We start from the raw sequence: 23,210 nt of genomic DNA, 5'->3' as shown, positions 1-23,210 counted from the left end.
CAAATCGAGCTGCTTTTCTTTGGATTTTTTTTCCAGTTCTTGAATCAAGTAATCCTGGTGAGGGTCCCATACACTGGAACCATACTCTAGTTGGGGTCTTACCCGAGTCTTATAAGCCCTCTCCTTTACCTCCTTGTTACAACTCCTAAAAACCCTCATAACCATGTGCAGAGATCTATATCCTTTATTTACAACCCCATTTATGTGATTACCCCATTGAAGATCTTTCCTTATATTAACACCCAGATACTCACAATGATCCCCAAAAGGAACTTTCACCCCATCAACGCAGTAATTAAAACTGAGAGGAATTTTCCTATTTGTGAAACTCACAACCTAACTTTCAACCCCGTTTATCATCATACCCTTGGCTACTGTCCATCTCACACCATTATCGAGGTCATTTTGCAGTTGCTCACAATCTTGTAACTTATTTATTACTCCATAAAGAATAACATCATCTGCAAAAAGCCTTACCTCTGATTCCACTTCTTTACTCATATCATTTATATATATAAGAAAACGTAAAGGTCCAATAATACTGCCTTGAGGAATTCCCCTCTTAATTATTACAGAGTCAGATAAAGCTTCGCCTACTCTAATTCTCTGAGATCTATTTTCTAGAAATATAGCAACCCATTCAGTCACTCTTTTGTCTAGTCCAATTGCAGTCATTTTTGCCAGTAGTCTCCCATGATCCACCCTATCAAATGCTTTAGACAGGTCAATCACAATACAGTCCATTTGACCTCCTGAATCCTAAATATCTGCTATATCTTGCTGGAATCCTACAAGTTGAGCTTCAGTGGAATAACCTTTCCTAAAACCGAATTGCCTTCTATCGAACCAGTTATTAATTTTGCAAACATGTCTAATGTAATCAGAAAGAATGCCTTCCCAAGGCTTACATGCAACGCATGTCAAATTTACTGGCCTGTAATTTTCAGCTTTATGTCTATCACCCCTTCCTTTATACACAGGGGCTACTATAGCAACTCTCCATTCATTTGGTATAGCTCCTTCAACCAAACAATAATCAAATAAGTACTTCAGAGATGGTACTATATCCCAACCCATTGTCTTTAGTATATCCCCAGAAATCTCATCAATTCCAGCCGCTTTTCTAGTTTTCAACTTTTGTATCTTATTGTAAAAGTTAAAAACTAGAAAAGCGGTTGGAATTGATAAGATTTCTTAAGTCGAGAATTCATTAGAAACCTATGCTTAGTTAACAATTAATAAATTAGAGGTGAAGATACAGAAGGTTGAATGTAATATTGATATATTTAAAGTATTCAATTATATCTTTGAACCAAAAAAAAAAAAAAAAAAAAACACTTTCAAAGGTAGGAGTAAATCATTTTGATAGACTCAAAAAAATTCAAGAAAACTACCAGTTTGTAAATGTATTTTGTTATATAGAATTTAGCAAGGAGTGCAATTAGTAATAACCCTTGTAACAATACATTTGACTTCAATGTAACTGATGTCTTGGGACCATCAAAAGCAAAGAATGATTCATTTAACATATTTGTTTAATAAATATACAAATATATAATGGTTACCACTTTCAAAAGCATACTGGTATATTATATTTTTTTCATTTGTACTCTCATATATGGCAAGAAGTTTGAAAAACAAACCAACTATCACACAATATATGCTAATGCTTGATGTCAAAAAATGAATCTGCAGTTGTCTATATTGTATACAGTTTTAATTTCAAATCTGGCATTTGTGTAAAAATGAACTATATGTAAATATAGGGCTAATTTACATAGGGTAAAATAATTAACAGTATTCTTTTGCCATGAATGTTGCAAGCAGAGTAACATGTATAAGACTGCTGCTATCTGAAACTTGTACATAGCATTGTATTATGCAAAACTGTGAAAAATAAAGACACAAAACTTTTGTAAATTTACTAGCACATTTTAAATCACAAACACAATTTCTCCTATTTTCAGATGAGAAATCTGAAAAATGTCATCACATATTGTGAATTTGATCATCATCAACAGAATAATAGTAGTAGTAGTAGTAGTAGTAGTAGTAGTATGGATTGTAAAATTAATTCTAAGCAAAATTCTTACATTCGGGAAAGCTGATATCCGGGTTTAAATTCCAACGACTTCAGGTAGCATTTCAAACGAATCCAGCACATTGTAATAGGAATGCATATGGCCTTATATTACCAGTCAAGTCCTAAACTGAGCCTGGGTGATCTACCATTCCCACATAAATGTGTGAAGGATAATTTGGAAAGAAAAGAGTGTGATTCAAATAAAGTTTTCATATGACAGAAGTTGTTCTACATTTCTGTGGCATAAAAGAAAATATAGGCAATTTGCTGGTCAATTGGAAAAAAGTGAGTGAACGATGATGAAGCTACCTCAAGGAAAACTCAGCAGAGAAATTCCTCCACCCAACAATTCTAAACATTATGTCATAAAAGGGCCCATTATCAAATCTGCGTCAACACAAAGTCATTACAAAGCACAAGGTATGTGGCATTAAAAGTCATCCATTAGGTTTAATTATAAAGAGTAGACTGAAGGACCTGGCTGATACCTTCTTGTTCATCGGCATTTATCCTGCCTGGAGGCAAGGTTCACTATGTGGCTCTTCTGTCACTATTTTATTCAATCACGAGCCCATTTGGGGTGCACCTGTCCGTCAATACTCAGGTCATCCCTTGGATCTCCTTCCAACAAAATCCAAGGTGTAGCTACCATTTAGACAGTTTTCTGTATGGTTATGATGATTTGGTTTAACGCATAGCTTATCGTGCACCCTGTGTCAAGCATCTAAGGGTACGAACATGCCGAGTGGATTACTCCTCACTCAGTGCTCATAGCAGTGCTCTTCACTCATCACTCATCATTCAAAGTCGCACATACCGGGTAGGAGACCCTTGCTCTTTCTTCATTAATAAGGAAAAGTTTTCCATCCAGTTATGATTGTGCAGCATTAACGAGAAGATAGGGTTGTGTTCTTTAAATGTAATTTTGTTTCGTGAAAATGTTCATACTCCTCTGTATACATAATAGTACTGGGCGAGTTGACCGTGCAGTTAGGAGCGCGCAGCTGTGAGCTTGCATCCGGGAGATAGTGGGTTCGAATCCCACTGTCGGCAGCCCTGAAGATGGTTTTCCGCGGTTTCCCATTTTCACACCAGGCAAATGCTGGGGCTGTACCTTAATTAAGGCCACGGACGCTTCCTTCCCATTCCTAGGCCTCTCCTATCCCATCGTCGCCATAAGACCTATCTGTGTCGGTGCAACGTAAAGCAAAATAGCATACATAATAGTTAAGTATAGTAGCAGAAGTGATGAACTTATGATAGCAAGCAAACTGTACTTGATTTCAAGTTCTGACAGAAGATACTGCGCACATCCAATTAATTAGAGAAGGCAGAGATTGGGTGAATTCCATCATTTATACCAAGAAGTGAAGAAAGACCCACAGAAATGTCACGACTATTGAAGAATGTCAATGCAGACATTTCAGTATACGACTCCTTGGCTGAATGGCAAACGTTGATCCCTTCGGTTCAGTGCATCCCGGGTTCGATTCCCGGCCGGGTCGGAGATTTTATTGGCGACATTAATTCTTCTGGCTCGGGGACTGGTTATTTGCGTTTGTTCCAACACTCTCCTCTTCATACTCAGACAACACACCATACTACAAACTACCACCGAAACACGCAATAGTAATTACATCCCTCCACATAAGGTTGACGTCAGGAACGGCATCCATCCGTAAAACAGCGTCAGCCAACATGTGTGATACGGTTGGCATCCGCGGCCCCACAAGGTGTGGCAAAAGGCGGTAGAAAAAGAAGAAGAAGAATGCAGACATTTCAATATTTGCTGAAAGGAATTGAAGGCAATATGAAACCACGGAAGTACAGTAGCTATCATATCAGTCATATTTGCATTGAAGAAGAACTGGTCATTACAATAACGTAAGCAGTAGTAATATAATATTAGTCTCCACTTCAATAAAGCAATCTGCACTTCATCGAAATATTAAATTTACCGAGTATAAAGATAATATTCAACATGGATATCTTACCTTCAGTGAACGCAGGCCGATAATATTATGAGTAGGTGGCCGTGGCCTTGAGCCAACCAATCACAGAACAGCGCTCAAGAAGCACATCGCTCCAAAATCAAACCGATTTGATTCTTGAGGGAGGAGCGGAGAGAAGAGGGATGAGTGAAGTGCCGGCATGAACGCTACTATTGAAATGTATGGGTTTGTTTTGCATCTCTCAGCTTCCTGTGTGAAGACACAGGAGTGATGAGCGCTGAGCGAGGAGTAATCCACTCGGCATGTTCGTACCCTAAGAGCTTCTACCAGCAAGAATTTATGCTGCTCCTAGCATGGGTACATTTATTAATCACTGCACCAAAGTGCTTTCTCTGCCTATTATAACGGTATAACAGTGAGCTGCAGTCCTTCATACCTGTGACAAAGCATTAAAAAATCCCATGAGTTAGGCAGCAGTGGGCTGATATGAAAAATGTTGATAGTTTTCATACATACATACATACATACATACATTATCATTATAGACTGTTATGCCTTTCAGCGTTCAGTCTGCAAGCCTATGAGAATTTACTAAACGTCGCCACAATCCTCGATTTGCAATTAGTGTTGTGGCCTCATTTAGTTCTATACCTCTTATATTTAAATCGTTAGAAACAGAGTCTAACCATCGTCGTCTTGGTCTCCCTCTACTTCTCTTACCCTCCATAACAGAGTCCATTATTCTCCTAGGTAAACTATCCTCCTCCATTCGCCTCACATGACCCCCACCACTGAAGCCGGTTTATGCGTACAGCTTCATCCATCGAGTTCATTCCTAAATTAGCCTTTATCTCCTCATTCCGAGTTCCCTCCTGCCATTGTTCCCACCTGTTTGTACCAGCAATCATTCTTGCTACTTTCATGTCTGTTACTTCTAACTTATGAATAAGATATCCTGAGTCCACCCAGCTTTCGCTCCCGTAAAGCAAAGTTGGTCTGAAAACAGACCGATGTAAAGATAGTTTCGTCTGGGAGTTGACTTCCTTCTTACAGAATACTGCTGATCGCAACTGCGAGCTCACTGCATTAGCTTTACTACACCTTGATTCAACCTCTCTTACTATATTACCATCCTGGGAAAACACACAACCTAAATACTTGAAATTATCGACCTGTTCCAGCTTTGTATCACCAATCTGACATTCAATTCTGTTGAATTTCTTACCTACTGACATCAATTTAGTCTTCGAGAGGCTAATTTTCATACCATACTCATTGCACCTATTTTCAAGTTCCAAGATGTTAGACTGTAGGCTTTTGGCACAGTCTGCCATTAAGACCAAGTCGTCAGCATAGGCCAAACTGCTTACTACATTTCCACCTAACTGAATCCCTCCCTGCCATTTTATACCTTTCAGCATATGATCCATGTAAACTACAAACAGCAAAGGTGAAAGATTACAGCCTTGTCTAACTCCTGTAAGTACCCTGAACCAAGAACTCATTCTACCATCAATTCTCACTGAAGCCCAATTGTCAACATAAATGCCTTTGATTGATTTTAATAATCTACCTTTAATTCCATAGTCCCCCAGTATGGCGAACATCTTTTCCCTCGGTACCCTGTCATATGCTTTCTCTAGATCTATGAAACATAAACACAACTGCCTATTCCTCTCATAGCATTTTTCAATTACCTGGTGCATACTGAAAATCTGATCCTGAGAACCTCTCTGTGGTCTGAAACCACACTGGTTTTCATCCAACTTCCTCTCAACGACTGATCGCACCCTCCCTTCCAAGATGCCAGTGAATACTTTGCCTGGTATACTAATCAATGAGATACCTCGATAGTTGTTGCAATCCTTCCTGTTTCCTTGCTTGTAGATAGGTGCAATTACTGCTTATGTCCAATCTGAAGGTACCTTACCAACACTCCACGCTAATTTTACTACTCTATGAAGCCATTTCATCCCTGCCTTCCCACAATACTTCACCATTTCAGGTCTAATTTCATCTATTCCTGCTGCCTTATGACAATAGAGTTTATTTACTATCCTTTCCACTTCCTCAAGCATGATTTCACCAACATCATTTTCCTCCTCCCCATGAGCTTGGCTGTTTGCAACACCACCATGATGATTTCCTTTTACATTGAGAAGATGTTCAAAATATTCCCTCCACCTCTCCAGTGATTCCCTGGGGTGTATTATGAGTTCTCCTGAATTACTCAAAACACTGTTCATTTTCTTTTTCCCTCCCTTCCTAAGATTTTCTATTACTGTCCAGAAAGGTTTCCCTGCTACTTGACCTAGCCTTTCCAGGTTATTACCAAAATCTTCCCAAGACTTCTTTTTGGATTCAACAACTATTTGTTTTTCTCTGTTTCTTTCATCTACGTACCAATCCCTGTCTGCCTCAGCCCTTGTCTGGAGCCATTTCTGATAAGCCTTCTTTTTACGTTTACAGGCTGCTCTCACTTCATCATTCCACCAAGATGTTCGCCTTTTCCTATCTTTACACACAGTTGTTCCTAGGCATTCCCTTGCTGTTTCTACTACAGCATCGCTGTATGCCACCCATTCACTTTCTATATCCTGAACCTGCTTACTGTCTACTGTTTGAAACTTCTCACAAATCATATCCATGTGCTTCTGTCTAATTTCCTCGTCCTGGAGATTTTCTACCCTTATTCGTTTGCAGACAGATTTCACTTTCTCTACCCTAGGCCTAGAGATACTTAGTTCACTACAGATCAGATAGTGGTCTGTATCATCGAAAAATACCCAAAAAAACTCTTACATTCCTAACAGATTTCCTGAATTCAAAGTCTGTTAAGATATAGTCTATTATGGATCTGGTACCCCTAGCCTCCCATGTGTAGCGGTGAATAGCCTTATGCTTGAAGAATGTATTCGTAACAGCTAAACCCATACTAGCACGGAAGTCCAGCAAACGCTTCCCATTCCCATTAGCTTCCATATCTTCCCCACATTTACCAATCATCCTTTCGTATCCTTCAGTTCTATTCCCAACTCTCGCATTGAAATCGCCCATTAGCACTATTCTATCCTTGCTGTTGACCCTGACCACAATGTCACTCAATGCTTCATAAAACTTGTCAACTTCATCCTCATCTGCACCCTTACATGGTGAATACACGGACACAATTCTTGTCTTAATTCCTCCCACTGACAAATCTACCCACATCATTCGCTCATTTACGTGCCTAACAGAAACTGTGTTGCGTGCAATGGTATTCCTGATAAAGAGCCCTACCCCAGACTCTGCTCTTCCCTTTCTAACACCCGTTAAGTACACCTTATAATCTCCTATCTCTTCCTCATTATCTTCCCTTACCCGAATATCACTTACTCCTAGCACATCCAGATGCATCCTCTTTGCTGACTCAGCCAGTTCTACCTTCATTCTTCCATAAGCCCCATTAATATTGATAGCTCCCCATCGAATTCCATTTCGTTCGCCAAGTTGTTTCCAAGGAGTCCCTCGCCTGTCAAATGGGAGTGGGACTCCATTACTCCCATAGGTCCGAGGCTTGCTTAAAGTGTTCTGAGCTCGGTAAATTCATGAAGCAGGATGCTGCCCTACTTGCACATAGTCCAAGTGAGGATCTCTCCTCTAATGGGTTATGGACCACCGGTGAATTGTATAGTCCTAGCTGCCTGAGCACAAGGAGGGCCACGACTTAGAATATGTCCGAGATGCCCACTCCCATTCCATAGCAACTGGTATCCCGACTCTCAGGACCACTTACTAGGCCACTCAGCCATTGCCCATGGTTCACGAACTAGGACGTGACTACAGTAACCCACAAACATGAACCATTGATAGTTTTCATTGCCCTTTAAAATCTCTTGGTTGAAGAGTTTTACAACTGTGACTACTATCTACATTCTGTGTTAGTTACAAACACTGATGTTGTTGCATTTCTTGTAGGGAGTGGATTAGTATGAATAGGTACCATAATAGGACTCAACTGTTCTCCCAAGGTAGTTTTGGTATCAAAGCTTGATTACAAGTGAGAAAACTCAGGCTCACATCTCAAACTCATTCCCTGACAGCAACAGGTAGACACCAAGTCATATCAGTATTACTGTTCATATGAGACAAATTTGGGGTGGAGAATGGGAGTGGTAGACTTCTTGGTCATTTGTGATGGACCTGATAGTTTATTCAGCTTCTTATCACTAAACATGGAATACTTCTTGGATTATGCTGTAAAGCATCCAAGCTGGTGACCAGCCTATGAAAGACTCCATAAAACTTGTAAAGTTAGATACTACAAATAGATTACATATTCCCAACACTAAATTCCAAGCCTATTGCGAGATAATCCTGGACTACAAAAGTAATTCAAATGCATCTGAAAAGCTTTAAGTATTGTACTTACACTTTTCCCATCTCACATCACCTTCAGATACAGATTCAGCAAATGCAGGAACAGTCACAATTTTAGCTTCTTCATCTGAAAAATTTAAAAAATTCATGTTGAACAATACCAGAAATGTAGGGAAAGATGTTGAGTATTGTGAGTATTGCTATTGGAATATATTTTAATACAAGTAATGAATTGGTCTTACTAATAGGTGATAGTAGCAGGATGGAGGTGGTAGTGTCAGTGCATACTACTTTTACAGTACAATGCAAATTAAGAGTAAAATATTCCCTTATACACATTATCTGATCAAAAGTATCCAGACACTTCTCTGTGCTGACTCAAGTTGGTTGGTTCCATCCTGGCTCAATCTCCTAGTGCTGGAAGCTGTTCAAGTACATCAGCCTCATGTTGTACCAATATAAATGGTCCATTATTGGACATTATTAACTTTCAAGCTAACAACTCACTCCTGGTTGCCAGCACCTCGCCCCCGTGCGCCAAGTTGGGCTCATCAGCCAGCACCCAGCACACCCACCAAGACGCATGGCCAGTGCATACATGGAGGCCACTGCGTAGGCCACTTGGAGCTGCCGGCAGTGCCCATGCACTATGAGAGACTTTGTCTCCTTACCAAAAATTGATGCCTGCTTGGCATCGTGTTAGGGGAAACTGACGGATAGTATGTGTAGTACATGAGAAGCAGGAGGAGGTAGGAGAGTGTCTGACAGATGTTGGGCTCATCAGCTGGCACCCAGCACACCTACCAAGATGCATGGCCAGTACATACGTGGAGGCCACTGCGTAGACAACTTGGAGCCACCGGCAGTGCCAATGCACTATGAGAGACTTTGTCTCCTTACCAAAACTTGATGCCTGCTTGGCCATCAGATGATGTAGATGTTGATTCCCATAGGGAACCTGAAATATTTGTCCCACATGAGTAAATTTATACATACATACATACATACATACATACATACATTATCATTACAGACTGTTATGCCTTTCAGCGTTCAGTCTGCAAGCCTATGAGAATTTATTAACGTCGCCACAATCCTCGATTTGCAAATAGTGTTGTGGCCTCATTTAGTTCTATACCTCTTATCTTTAAATCGTTAGAAACCGAGTCTAACCATCGTCGTCTTGGTCTCCCTCTACTTCTCTTCCCTCCATAACAGAGTCCATTATACTCCTTGGTAACCTATCCTCCTCCATTCGCCTTTCGCCTCACATGACCCCACCACCGAAGCCGGTTTATGCGTACAGCTTCATCCATCGAGTTCATGCCTAAATTAGCCTTTATCTCCTCATTCCATGTACCCTCCTGCCATTGTTCCCACCTGTTTGTACCAGCAATCATTGTGCTACTTTCATGTCTGTTACTTCTAACTTATGAATAAGATATCCTGAGTCCACCCAGCTTTCGCTCCCGTAAAGCAAAGTCGGTCTGAAAACAGACCGATGTAAGGATAGTTTCGTCTGGGAGTTGACTTCCTTCTTACAGAATACTGCTGATCGCAACTGCGAGCTCACTGCATTAGCTTTACTACACCTTGATTCAATCTCGCTTACTATATTACCATCCTGGGAAAAAATACAACCTAAATACTTGAAATTATCAACCTGTTCTAGCTTTGTATCACCAATCTGACATTCAATTCTGTTGAATTTCTTACCTACTGACATCAATTTAGTCTTCGAGAGGCTAATTTTCATACCATACTCATTGCACCTATTTTCAAGTTCCAAGATGTTAGACTGCAGGCTTTTGGCACAGTCTGCCATTAAGACCAAGTCGTCAGCATAGGCCAAAATGCTTACTACATTTCCACCTAACTGAATCCCTCCCTGCCATTTTATACCTTTCAGCATATGATCCATGTAAACTACAAACAGCAAAGGTGAAAGATTACAGCCTTGTCTAACTCCTGTAAGTACCCTGAACCGAGAACTCATTCTACCAATTAATTCTCACTGAAGCCCAATTGTCAACATAAATGCCTTTGATTGATTTTAATAATCTACCTTTAATTTCATAGTCCCCAGTATAGCGAACATCTTTTCCCTCGGTACCCTGTCATATGCTTTCTCTAGATCTACGAAACATAAACACAGCTGCCTATTCCTCTCGTAGCATTTTTCAATTACCTGGCGCATACTGAAAATCTGATCCTGACAGCCTCTCTGTGGACTGAAACCACACTGGTTTTCATCCAACTTCCTCTCAACGACTGATCGCACCCTCCCTTCCAAGATGCCAGTGAATACTTTGCCTGGTATACTAATCAATGAGATACCTCGATAGTTATTGCAATCCTTCCTGTTCCCTTGCTTATAGATAGGTGCAATTACTGCTTTTGTCCAATCTGAAGGTACCTTACCAACACTCCACGCTAATTTTACTACTCTATGAAGCCATTTCATCCCTGCCTTCCCACTATCCTTCACCATTTCAGGTCTAATTTCATCTATTCCTGCTGCCTTATGACAATGGAGTTTATTTACTATCCTTTCCACTTCCTCAAGCATAATTTCACCAACATCATTTTCCTCCTCCTCATGAGCTTGGCTGTTTGCAACACCACCATGATGATTTCCTTTTACATTGGGAAGATGTTCAAAATATTCCCTCCACCTCTCCAGTGATTCCCTGGGATCTATTATGAGTTCACCTGAATTACTCAAAACACTGTTCATTTCCTTTTTCCCTCCCTTCCTAAGATTCTTTATTACTGTCCAGAAAGGTTTCCCTGCTGCTTGACCTAGCCTTTCCAGGTTATTACCAAAATCTTCCTATGACTTCTTTTTGGATTCAACAACTATTTGTTTCGCTCTGTTTCTTTCATCTACTCAGCCAGACAGTGATATTTAGTGAAGAGTGTAGTCAGCAAGAGAGTGCTGTGATGTGTGTACCACTGAATACTGGGTCAGCATGCTACAGTGTCGACGGCATGCTGTGAGTGGATGATGAGGGACTGCAGTGAAGAGGAGCAACGATGGATGACGGAAGAAGACTCTCCTTTGTGTGTGAGCTCCGTACCGCGTACAGACTTGTGTGACCTTGTTGCACACACACTTAAACTGTAAGTGTGTAGATGCTATAGTGAACTGTGGACGTTACTGTGAACTGCCCTGGGGCTTGAGTGACAGTTTAGGAGTGTGCATAGTGTAGTTCTTTTGACGGCAAGTGTAGATGTGAATTCAACCCCTTTCAGTCCTTTTTACACTCCCCTTAAGTGGACTTGACAAAACAAAAAAAATATATGTGTTTATTTTTAAAGGAGATTCCTCATACCAATTTTCACATCTGTAATATCTTCAGATTTTGAGGTACCGGGGTACCAGTATCCTAATCAAAATAATTCAACCCCTCTTTCAGTCCTTCATACTCCCCTTCCCTCCCCCCATAAATGATTTTTCCAAAAATAAAAAATATATGTTAATTTTTTAAAAGAGATTAAAAATACCAATTTTCATGTCTGTAACATGTAATGTTTTTTTAGATATACTCATTTTATAAATTTCACCTCATTTGTCAGTCCTGTTCAACCCTGCCCCCCTTAAGTAGGTTTTCCAAACACAAAAACATATGTGTTTCTTAATTTTTAAAGAAGATTCCAAATACCACTTTTGATGATTGCAACATCTTCAATTTTTTAATGTATAAGTATCCCCATAAAAAGAATTCAACTCATTCTTCACTTCTCATCACCCAACCCACCCTCTTAAGTGCATTTTTCAAAAAAATATGTGTTTATTTTTTAAGAATATTCCAAATACCAATTTACATGTCTGTAACATCTTCAGTTTTTGAGATATAAGTATCCACATAAAAATAATTCAAACCCTTTTTTCAGTCCTTTTTACTCCCCACCCAACTGATGTGCTTTTTCTGAAAACAAACAAATATGTGTTACTTTCATTTTTAAAAGAGAAATATAAATTTTCAAGTCTGTAACACATTAAGTTTTTGATATATACCGTATATATGCTCATTTAAAAAATGTACCCCCCCTTTAACACTTCCCCTTAAGTGGATTTTCAGAAAGCGAATTATGCATGTTCCTTTACTTTTAAAGGAGATTCCAAATACCAATTTTCAAGTTTGAAACATGGTACGTTTTTGAGATATATTCAGTTTAACAATTCACCCTCTTTGTCACTCCTGTTCAACACCCCTTAAGTTGATTTTCAAAAAGAAGAATGTCTCTTTATTTTTAAAGGTTATTTCAAATACCAATTTTCATGGCAGTAACATCTTCAGGTTTTGAGGTATAAGTATCCACATGAAAGGTATTAAACCCCTTTTCACCCTTTTTCAACCCCATTAACAGGATTTCCCCAAAACAAAAAAATATATGTTTCTTTATTTTCAAAGGAGTTTCCACATACTAATTTTCATGTCTTTAAACTGTTCAGTTTTCAAAAAAGAGATACACTCATTTCAAAAATTCACCCCCCCCCCCTTTTTCACCCCCTTAGCTGAAGAATATCCAAAAATTCTTCCTTATTGAGCACCTACATTGTAATACGTATGTATTCCCAAAATTTCATTTCTTTATGTCCAATAGTTTTGGCTCAGTGAAGATGAATCAGTCAGTCAGGGCTAGTTATTTTATATATATATATATATATACAGTATACTAGCAATTGCCCAAGGATTCACTCTTGTGGATTTCGTAATTTGATCAAAGTAATCGTTCCTCGGCACTGTACTAAGACATTATCTGAAAATTCCTAAAGTATAAAAACTCACTGAAAAACTGAGTTTTATTTAACCTAGAAATTTTTTAAAACCACGTTTGTAGTATAACCTTTTGGAGTTAAGACAACCATGTGACATAGAACTGTACATGTGAGAAACACTCTTCGCTCAAGTCGAAAAAATAAATACTTCTTTTTATAGGAGATTCCAAATACCTATTTCAACATTTGTAACATCTTCAGTTTTTAACATATAATTAACATCATAAAAATTAATTCAACTATTTTTCACTTCTTTTCACCAACATTAAGTGCCTTCTCTGAAAACAAAAGGGTAAATGTTCCTGTATTTTGAAAGGACTTTCCAAATACCAGGTTTCTTGTCTCTAACATGTTATGTTTTTGATATATAATGTAGATATACCAGTGCTCAATGTAAAACCTCACCTGTTTTCCCAATTCTTTTCAGCTCCTTAAGTGGATTTTCCAAAAACAAAAAATTCATGTTTCATTATTTTTAGGGAGATTCCAAATACCAGTTTTCACATCCGTACGTCTGTAACACCTTCAGTTTTTGAGATAAGGGTATAATCATAAACATAATTCAAATTCTTCTTCTTCACTTCTTTTCACCCTTCTCCCGCCTTAAGTGGACTTTCCGAAAATAAAAAAAATACGTGTTTGTTTATTTTGAAAGGAAATTCAAAATACCAACTTTCACATCTGTTACAGCTTCAGTTTTGAGATACATGCATCTTCATAAAAGAATCAAACTCCTTTTTCACCAACCCCACTCCCCAACTTCATTTCCCCCCAAAAATGCATGTTTTATTATTTTTAAAGGAGATTCCAAATACTAATTTTCACGTCTGTAACATCTTTACTTTTTGAGATATAAGTATCCTCATACAAAGAGTTCAACTAATTTTTCAATTAATTCACCCCCCTTAAGTGGATTTTTCAAAGACAAAAGGATACATGTTTCTTTACTTTGAATAAAATTCCAAATACTAATTTTCATGTCGGTAACATATTCGGTTTTTGAGATATCAGTAATCTCATGAAAGGAATTCAACTCCTCTTTCACTCCACCCCCACCTGTTAAGTTGGTTTCCACCACCTAAAATAGTGTGTTTCTTTATTTTAAAGGAGATTCCAAATACCAATTTTCACATCTGTAACCTTCAGTTTTGAGATAGAGGTGTCTCTATAAAAAGAATTCAATTTTTTTCACTTCCTTTCACACTCTCCACTTAAGTTAATTTTCCAAAAACAAACAGTACGCATTTCTTTAAAAGAGCTTCATAACACCAATTACCATGATTGTAACATCTTCAGTTTTTGAGATATATGTATCTTCGTAAAAGGAATTCATCTCCGTTTTCATCTCTCCCCTACAAAGTTGATCCCCCCCCCCCCGCCCTCCGAAATGCATGTTTCTATATTTTTAAAGGAGATTCCAAATACTAATTTTCATGTCTGTAACATCTTTAGTTTTTGAGATATAAGTATCCTCATACAAAGAATTCAACTAATTTTTCAATTAATTCACCCCTCTTAAGTGGATTTTTCAAAGACAAAAGGATACATGTCTCTTTACTTTGAATAAAATTCCAAATACTAATTTTCATGTCGGTAACATATTCAGTTTTTGAGATATCAGTAATCTCATGAAAAGAATTCAACTCCTCTTTCACTCCACCCCCGCCCGTTAAGTTGGTTTCCCCCACCTAAAATAGTGTGTTTCTTTATTTTAAAGGAGATTCCAAATACCAATTTTCACATCTGTAACCTTCAGTTTTGAGATAGAGGTGTCTCTATAAAAAGAATTCAATTTTTTTCACTTCCTTTCACACTCTCCACTTAAGTGAATTTTCCAAAAACAAACAGTATGCATTTCTTTAAAAGAGATTCATAACACCAATTACCACGATTGTAACATCTTCAGTTTTTGAGATATATGTATCTTCATAAAAGGAATTCATCTCCGTTTTCATCTCTCCCCTACAAAGTTGATCCTCCCCCCCTGCCCCCCGAAATGCATGTTTCTATATTTTTAAAGGAGATTCCAAATACCAATTTTCTTGTCTGTAACATCTTAAGAATTTTTTTGGTATGTATATGTACAGTATATATATTCTCATACAATTAATTCAACTAAATTTTCAATTCTTTTGCCCCTCCCCCCATTTAATTCGATTTTTCAAAAACAAAAGTATACTTGTTTCCTTAATTTTAAAGGAGATTCCAAATACCAATTTTCACATCTACAACACGTTAAGTGTTTGAGATATACTGTAGATATGCTAATTTTAAAATTTCACCCCCTTTTTCAGTTCTCCTTAAGTGAAATTTCCAAAAAAAAAAATATGTTTCTTTACTTTTACAGTAAATTCCAAATACCAGTTTTCAAATCTCTAATATGTTACGTGTCTGAGATAATTTGCAGATGTAGTGTTTTTAAAAATTCACCACGTTTGTTACTCCTGTTCACACCCTGTTCATTAGATTATACAAAAACACAAAAATATGTGTTTCTTTATTTTCAAAGGAGATTCCAAATACCAATTTTCATATCTTTAATATCTTCAGTTTTTGAGATATAAGTCTCCTCATAAAAGGTATTCAAGTGCTTTTCTGCCTTTTTAACCCCCCCCCCCCACCCTTAATGGGATTTTCCGAAAACAAAAAATATGTGTTTATTTTTAAATGAGATTCCAAATACAAATTTTTACATCTGTAAATGTTTAAATTTTTGAGATATAGATATTCTCATTGTAGAAAATCACTCTCCTTTTCACCCCCTTAGCAACAGAATATCCAAAAATTCTCCCTTAGTGAGTACCTAGATTGTAATATGAATGTTTCCTCAAAATTTCATTTCTTTATGTCCAGTAGTTTCGGCTTGGTGATGATAATCCTGTCAGTCAGTCAGGACATGTTATTTTATATACAGTATAGAGATAGATAGACAAGAAATTGCGTTCAAAGATGGAGTTGAGAGAGCCATAAATGATCTTGACAAATACTGACCACTGCTTATCAATCAATCAATCAATCAATCAATCAATCAATCAATCAATCAATCAATCAATCAATCAATCAATCAATCAATCAATCAATCAATCAATCAATCAATCAATCAATCAATCAATCAATCAATCAATCAATCAATCAATCAATCAATCAATCAATCAATCAATCAATCAATCAATCAATCAATCAATCAATCAATCAATCAATCAATCAATCAATCAATCAATCAATCAATCAATCAATCAATCAATCAATCAATCAATCAATCAATCAATCAATCAATCAATCAATCAATCAATCAATCAATCAATCAATCAATCAATCACCATTGATCTGTTTTTAGAGCTGTCACCCAGGTGGCATATTCCCTGTAATATATTTACCTAGTTTTCTAGAATGATTTCAAAAAGTTGGAAATTTATTGAACATCTTCCTGGTAAATTTTTGCAATCCCTAATTCCCCTTCCTAGGAACAAATATTTACCCCTTGAATTCCAACTTTATCTTCATATTATGATATTTTCTACTAAATGCTATACAAGCTTATTCTTCTCCTAATGTCATTCCATTCCACTTCACTGCTGACAGCTCAGAATATACTAATTAGTCGAGCAGCTCATCTATTACTCCCAAGTCTTCCCAGCCTAAAGTTTAAACATTTTTATAACACCCAGAACTAATTGCACAGATTTTTTTGGATCCCTTCCAGTTCTGGAATCAGTCATGGTGAGAGTTCTATACACTGGAACCTTACTCTTAATGGCTGCCTTACCAGTGACTTACGTGCACTCTCCTTCACATCTTTACTACAACCATAGTGTGCTGAAGAGAAAGTGTGTTTACACCATCTGCTTCACCTGCATTACTGGCCGAGCACAGTATTGTGTTCTGCAATGTAGGATGATATGAAAAAGAATTTGTTTGTGAGTAATTTTTTTACAAGCACTAGTCCTAACTTATACAGCACCATAAGCAATTTTCTTATCAGTGTAAGATATGCACATAAACACATTCTACGCAAGCCCACTGACAGACTGGGGCGAAACGCTGGTAATTTCACGATTGAATGAGCCTAAAGAGCTTAAATGTTTTTAACATTCCATGATGTTAAATTTAGCTCTAGACACAGAGAAAATAAAACAAGGCATACATACTATTACATCCACAATGAACAGGGATGGGGCAACAAGCACAAGTAGTCTTTACAAAATGGGAAACTTTCTTTTCCCAAAATGATGACCTAACATTTTAAGGGGCTTGGAAGATTCCTTTAAGTCTAAGTTACCTTTTAAGATCAAACCCAGTGAAGACAATGAGGAAAATTTCTAAGATATTCACTTCACTGGATAGACTTCTGCTCCAGTCCAACTTCTATTCCCACTGCATAGATAACATGTCTGTATACACACTGTATTACTGTGCATACAGTACTCACCCTCACCAAAAGCTGGTCATTAAATTTTATTCTCACGTAAATTCCGTCTGTTTGCCGTTAATCACAATTTCTCATCCTTAATAACGCATTTGCCACAAAAATGAACATCACATACAGGACATTGCAGTCAGGTTTCTGTCTTTCTGGTGAATAGCATTAGTGTACTTCGAAAACATGTCACTTTTTTTTTTTTTTTTTTTTGGCAGTATAAAGAAATGTCTTACCTCACAATGCCCTGTAACTTGACATGCAACCCATTACAAGACAACAAGGCATATCTCAGCCACAATTCACAGAACATAGAAACTCATTAAAATGCAGTGGCAACTCCTGACTTCTGGTTTAGGGGATGTAGCGGAAAAAATTGCAAACATCAATGCAAACAGATCATCATTCCAAATGCATTTTTCAAGGAAAAACAACAGACCACCTTGTTTAAATAACAGAAAAGTTCATAAAAGATCTCACATCCACTAATCCAACGATCTATTTCATAAATATTTCTGTTGAAATGACGAACAAACAACTTATGACTTAAGTTGCGTAGTTACATTCAGAGTTGGACGTGGTTGTCCTTGTTCAATTACATAATGGTTAGAATTCGGGAATCGCTCATGCTGGTGCTTCTGTTGACTTAGCAATTTTTTCTCTCCACTTAGCAGGAGTATCATCAATTCTAGGAGCCGTTAATTTTATTACTACAACTATCAATATACGAGCCCCTGGAATATCACTAGACCAAACAGCTTTATTTGTATGGGCTGTAGCTATTACCGCTCTTCTTCTCCTCCCTCTGAATTTTGAATTTAAGAATTCTTGTCTTCAATCTTCTTAATAGTATAATTTTTATACAAGCTAATCACCCTCTTGCTATAACCCTCATCATTATTGTACAAACATGTATTATCTCCATAACTGTTGGATTAATATCCTCCTCCTTTTGATTTTCCTAAATCCTTTTCTTAATCTTCCTAGGAGGTATATTAGTTCTTTTTATCTACATCACTAGCTTAGCTTCCAATGAACTATTTTATACTTCTATAAAAACCTTTGTCATTACTTTATTATTTATAACATTAATTTTAATAATTTCATCAATAAGAGATCCATATTTTACCAACATACTTACTAAAAATATGGACCTTACATCAATTGATCTAATATATAACTCCTTAACAATTCGTATTGCGCGGTAGAAACGCATGACCCTGGTGCTCCTACATCCATACCTACTGATCGGTGTGATGTCATTTCAAAATCGCATCCATCCTGCATTTTCTTTGTTTGATATTTACAATACAAGCACATGAAACTGAAACATTTATATTACAACAACATACATTTGTCATGTATCATTTTATTTCACAAATTCTTTTTAGAATTTACTAAATTTTTCGGTTTTGATTTCATAAACATTTTTGGAGTTTGTATCCAGAAAAGAACCACTCACAAGCAAGAAATCCAATATTTCACAAAATAGAAAAATAAATCCCAGCCACACATGGTAACTTACAGTACAGGATTCCACCTTGCACCACCCTCTTAACGGATGTGGCTGTTCATTCCGCATTCCAACCCCACAAAAGAGATCAACAAACAACAAGGGTCCGATGTTTGTGGTGCCATCTCTGGAATAGTTTGGCAATTAGTAGCAGTCAATTAGTAGCATGTGAAAGGAAAAATGGAGATGCAGAATGGACCAGACTAAGGGACGCATTGGTTAAGGAAGCAACTGAAGTTTGTGGAAAGACAAGTATGAAAATAAGCGACAAGAAAACACCTTGGTGGAATGAAAGAGTGAGAGCGGCAATCAGGGAAAGAAATCTCTTGCGGAAAGAAAGGGATTGGGAGAAAAATAAACTGGATCTTACTAGAGACGATGCAAAGATCAGAAACCTCGAACAATTATACCAAAACAAGAAACTGGACGTTAAAAGAACAGTTACAGAAGAAAAAAACCAAGGCATGGAACATATTCACTCAGAAACTGGAGGAAGACAGCAGAGGCAATAAGAAACTACTGTATAGTGTTATCAGAGGTAAAAGGAAACCAATGAATACCATAAAGGCACTTGAAGATGAAAATGGAAATCTGCTTAGAACAGAAAGTGACATGAGAGAAGTCCTGAAGGACCATTCCGACCACCTACTGAATAGACCAGTTGAAGAACTGGAAATCCATGTCTACAATGAAGAACCTCCCATCACCTGGACAGAAACTGAGACAGCCTTAAAATCTATGCCTAAAGGAAAATCTTCAGGTGCAGATGAAGTGAATGTGGACATGATAAAGGTAGCAGGCATCCAGGGTATACAACGGCTGCACAGAGTACTAAATGCCATGTGGACAGACAACAAAATACCTGCAGATTGGAGCAAGGGCATTATAATTCCCCTGTATAAGAAAGGCAGCAGACGGAAACCCACCAACTATAGAGGAATAACCCTGCTGTCTCATGGGCTAAAAATTCTAGAGAAAATCACAGAAAGGAGATTGAGAACCATCACTGAACCACAGTTAGAGGAGGAGCAATGTGGATTCAGAAGTAACAGATCAACAATCAGCAATGGATCTAATTTTTAGCCCCTGCATGCTGATGAAAAACTATTGGGAGAAAGGCAAGAACCTGATCATTGTATTCCTGGATATAGAAAAGGCCTATGATAGTGTTATAAGACATAAGATCTGGAAGAGTCTGAGGAAAAGAAATGTGCCTGAAGGACTGGTAAGGAAAATTCAGATGTTGTACAAAGACTGTACTAGCTAGGTACAAATTGGAGAAGGTCGATCATTATGATTTGAGACCAAGAGTGGAGTTCAACAAGGAAGTGCACCCCACTATTGTTCATCACTGTTATGGCCAATATAATGAAGAACATCAAGGAAAAGTTAGGTGAACTGAATGCAGTGGCCTTTGCTGATGATATCATGATTTGGGGTGAAACAGAAGATGAAGTACAGACCAGACTCAATGTATGGAAATTCCAGTTCCAGGAATATAACCTCAACATCAGCGAGACCAAGACAGTGGTGATGACAGTCAACAGAGAAGGGCGCCCAGCAAGTGTAAATCTAGGAGACCACCAGCTAGAGTGTGTGGACAGTTTTCCTTACCTTGGAAATGTAATCTCCAGTGATAATTTGGTCAGAAAGGAAATTACAAACAGAGTGCAAAACGGATCAGAATTCTACCAACAAGTAAGAACACTTTTATGGGATGACATGATTCAAAAACCAGCCAAACTGATGATGCCTAACAACTATTTCATTGACCTATGGGATTGAAGAGTACACCCTCACAAAAAGAGATTCATGAAGACTGCAAGCATCAGAGATGAAATTTCTTAGATCCACCATCCAGAAGACCAAGATGGACAAGTTAAGAAACGAAGAGGTGAGGAAAGAAGCCGGAATAAAGACATCCCTATTAGACTGAATCGGCATATCCAGACTACGGTGGTATGGGCATTTGATGAGGATGGAGCGTACAAGAACAGCCAGAATAAATATGGAAAGACAGGTAGAGGGAAAAAGACCTGCAGGAAGACCTAAAACCTGGTGGATGGACATGATCAAGGTTGATCTTGTTACCAGAGGATGGATAGTGGATGATGATCTCCATAACAAGTTGCATATGGACAGGAAGAAGTGAAAGAGGCTCTTTAACAATACCCGGGAAGCTGGAACTATACAATGATGATGAATAGCAGTCACTAGCTGGCAACACTCATTTCATCCCTCTCTGAGTATCGATAACTGTACGTTTGAATTTTATATAAATAACTTCCATTGAAATATGGAAAATTAATATTTATTTTTTGTTGAAAATGCAAGGGATGTAACACATCAATCACAGGTATGGGAAATTCACCACTGTTAAAATGCCATGCTGACTAACAATGGAAGAGCACACAACACCAAATAATCATTAGTCTGCCAAAGCTCTGTAGGTAGTAGTGAGCTGTCATTTGTCATTTGTTATTTGTTATTTGTCATTTGTTATAATTTAACACATTGGAGATGGCCATATTTGAATGTCTTACCCTCCAGAAATTGAAGGATTTTTAATGGTTTTGACATTTTTTCAATACTAGGGTAAGCCATGATTATAACAAGTTTCGGAATATTTAGAAAGATCATATTTTCTACACAAAAATGAGTTTTAATTGTCATAATAGTGCAGCAATTTTTAAATATAAATTTATGAAAATAATAAGTTGTACAAACAAAAGAATCTGATGCAGCTATGGATTCCAGTTTGGTTAATATTTCAAAAACTGTCTAGTATTGTGGACACATCTACTGAAACTCAATAATACTGATTCTAACCTAATTGGTCAATTGGCACCAGTATCCTTGTTTACAACCAGGAATTTGCTTTCCCACTGTTTGTTGTGTGACAACGAGGTTGCATCAAGTTGCTGCAGTTTGTCATCTCTACACGGGAAACACCCATTTTTTTGGAAGCGGTATAAAACAGTATTACAGAACCCACTTCAGAAAGTGGTATAAAACTACGTTACACTTCATACCAAATTGAAATTAGCTCATTATCTATATTTAATTGCCTGAAGCACCAGAATCATCATGTTTACTAAGTGTGTAATTGTTGTGCTTATCCTCATTTTCAGAACTCGTGTCTTCCATAAGAACATCCACTATAGATTCGTTATCAAAATTTCGTACACTTGAATTAGACATGCTAAATATTCACAAGAATTACACAAACAAGCCTGCCTCTCAAACACACACTCTTTCTGTCCGCATATACCATATGTACTTTCCCGCCCATTTCCAGCTGAGAATCAACGATGACGCAGCCCCAGGTTATGTAAGAATGTGGCTGTGTTATCAATGCCTTGAAAGAAGAGCTCCTAACTTATGCTCATAACTAGTATATTTTATGCTTATAGAAGCATTCAACAGTATCCTAATGAAGTCACAGCTTGCTGAAACAGCAGCTTTTTTTTTTTTTTTCGGCTACAGTGGAAACGTGCCCATAGATTCTCCGAGCTCCATCAGCAGCACTGAAATAGCGCACCCGTAGTTTCTATGAGGGGCGTCTCAAATGTGTTAAGCTGTTCAAAATGCAGTACAACAATGACCTTAGGATTGCATTGGTTTTATTATGTTTATTATTAATTATTTTTCAGTCAAGGGAATGTCACATAAACACTCACAGATCCACAAACATTAAAAACAAATTGAACTTCTCTGCACAATATGAGCTAATGCATTAACAACTTGGCAAGTGTGCAGCTATGCGAAGATGTGATCATACTTTCTCTTCTGCACACTATGCTACAACCCCTAAATTCCCTCATAACCATGTGAAGAGATCTGTAACCTTTATTTACAATCCCGTTAATGTCATTACCCCTAATGAAGATCCTTCCCTGTACAGTAAAACCTGTCTAAACCGGAATTGCTAAGGATCAGAAAATATTTCCATTTTAGGGAGTTCCTGTTTTATGCAAGGTTAACTAATATTTGATGCTTACTGTGTTTCTATTTCAATTCATGTATTTAAAAAAATAGAATTTGGAGAAAGTTCTTTGAAGTAAACAAATATTACACTGCACGAAAGTACCGTACTGAAC

The 23,210-nt window shown here is 37.6% G+C and overlaps 1 protein-coding gene across 2 annotated transcripts in view; it reads right to left on the bottom strand.

Moving 5' to 3' along the window:
* Positions 1–23,210, bottom strand: part of LOC136862870 (dihydrolipoyllysine-residue succinyltransferase component of 2-oxoglutarate dehydrogenase complex, mitochondrial) — a 230,837-nt gene that overhangs the window by 126,594 nt on the left and 81,033 nt on the right. For both annotated transcript variants that reach the window (XM_068225803.1, XM_067139138.2), the window contains one exon: positions 8,447–8,521. In XM_068225803.1, the coding sequence (XP_068081904.1) occupies positions 8,447–8,521 (75 nt within the window). The remainder of the gene's footprint in view (positions 1–8,446; positions 8,522–23,210) is intronic.

Source organism: Anabrus simplex, chromosome 2, assembly GCF_040414725.1.
Source record: "Anabrus simplex isolate iqAnaSimp1 chromosome 2, ASM4041472v1, whole genome shotgun sequence".
NCBI lineage: Eukaryota > Metazoa > Arthropoda > Insecta > Orthoptera > Tettigoniidae > Anabrus > Anabrus simplex.
This window is presented reverse-complemented; position numbering and strand designations above follow the sequence as displayed.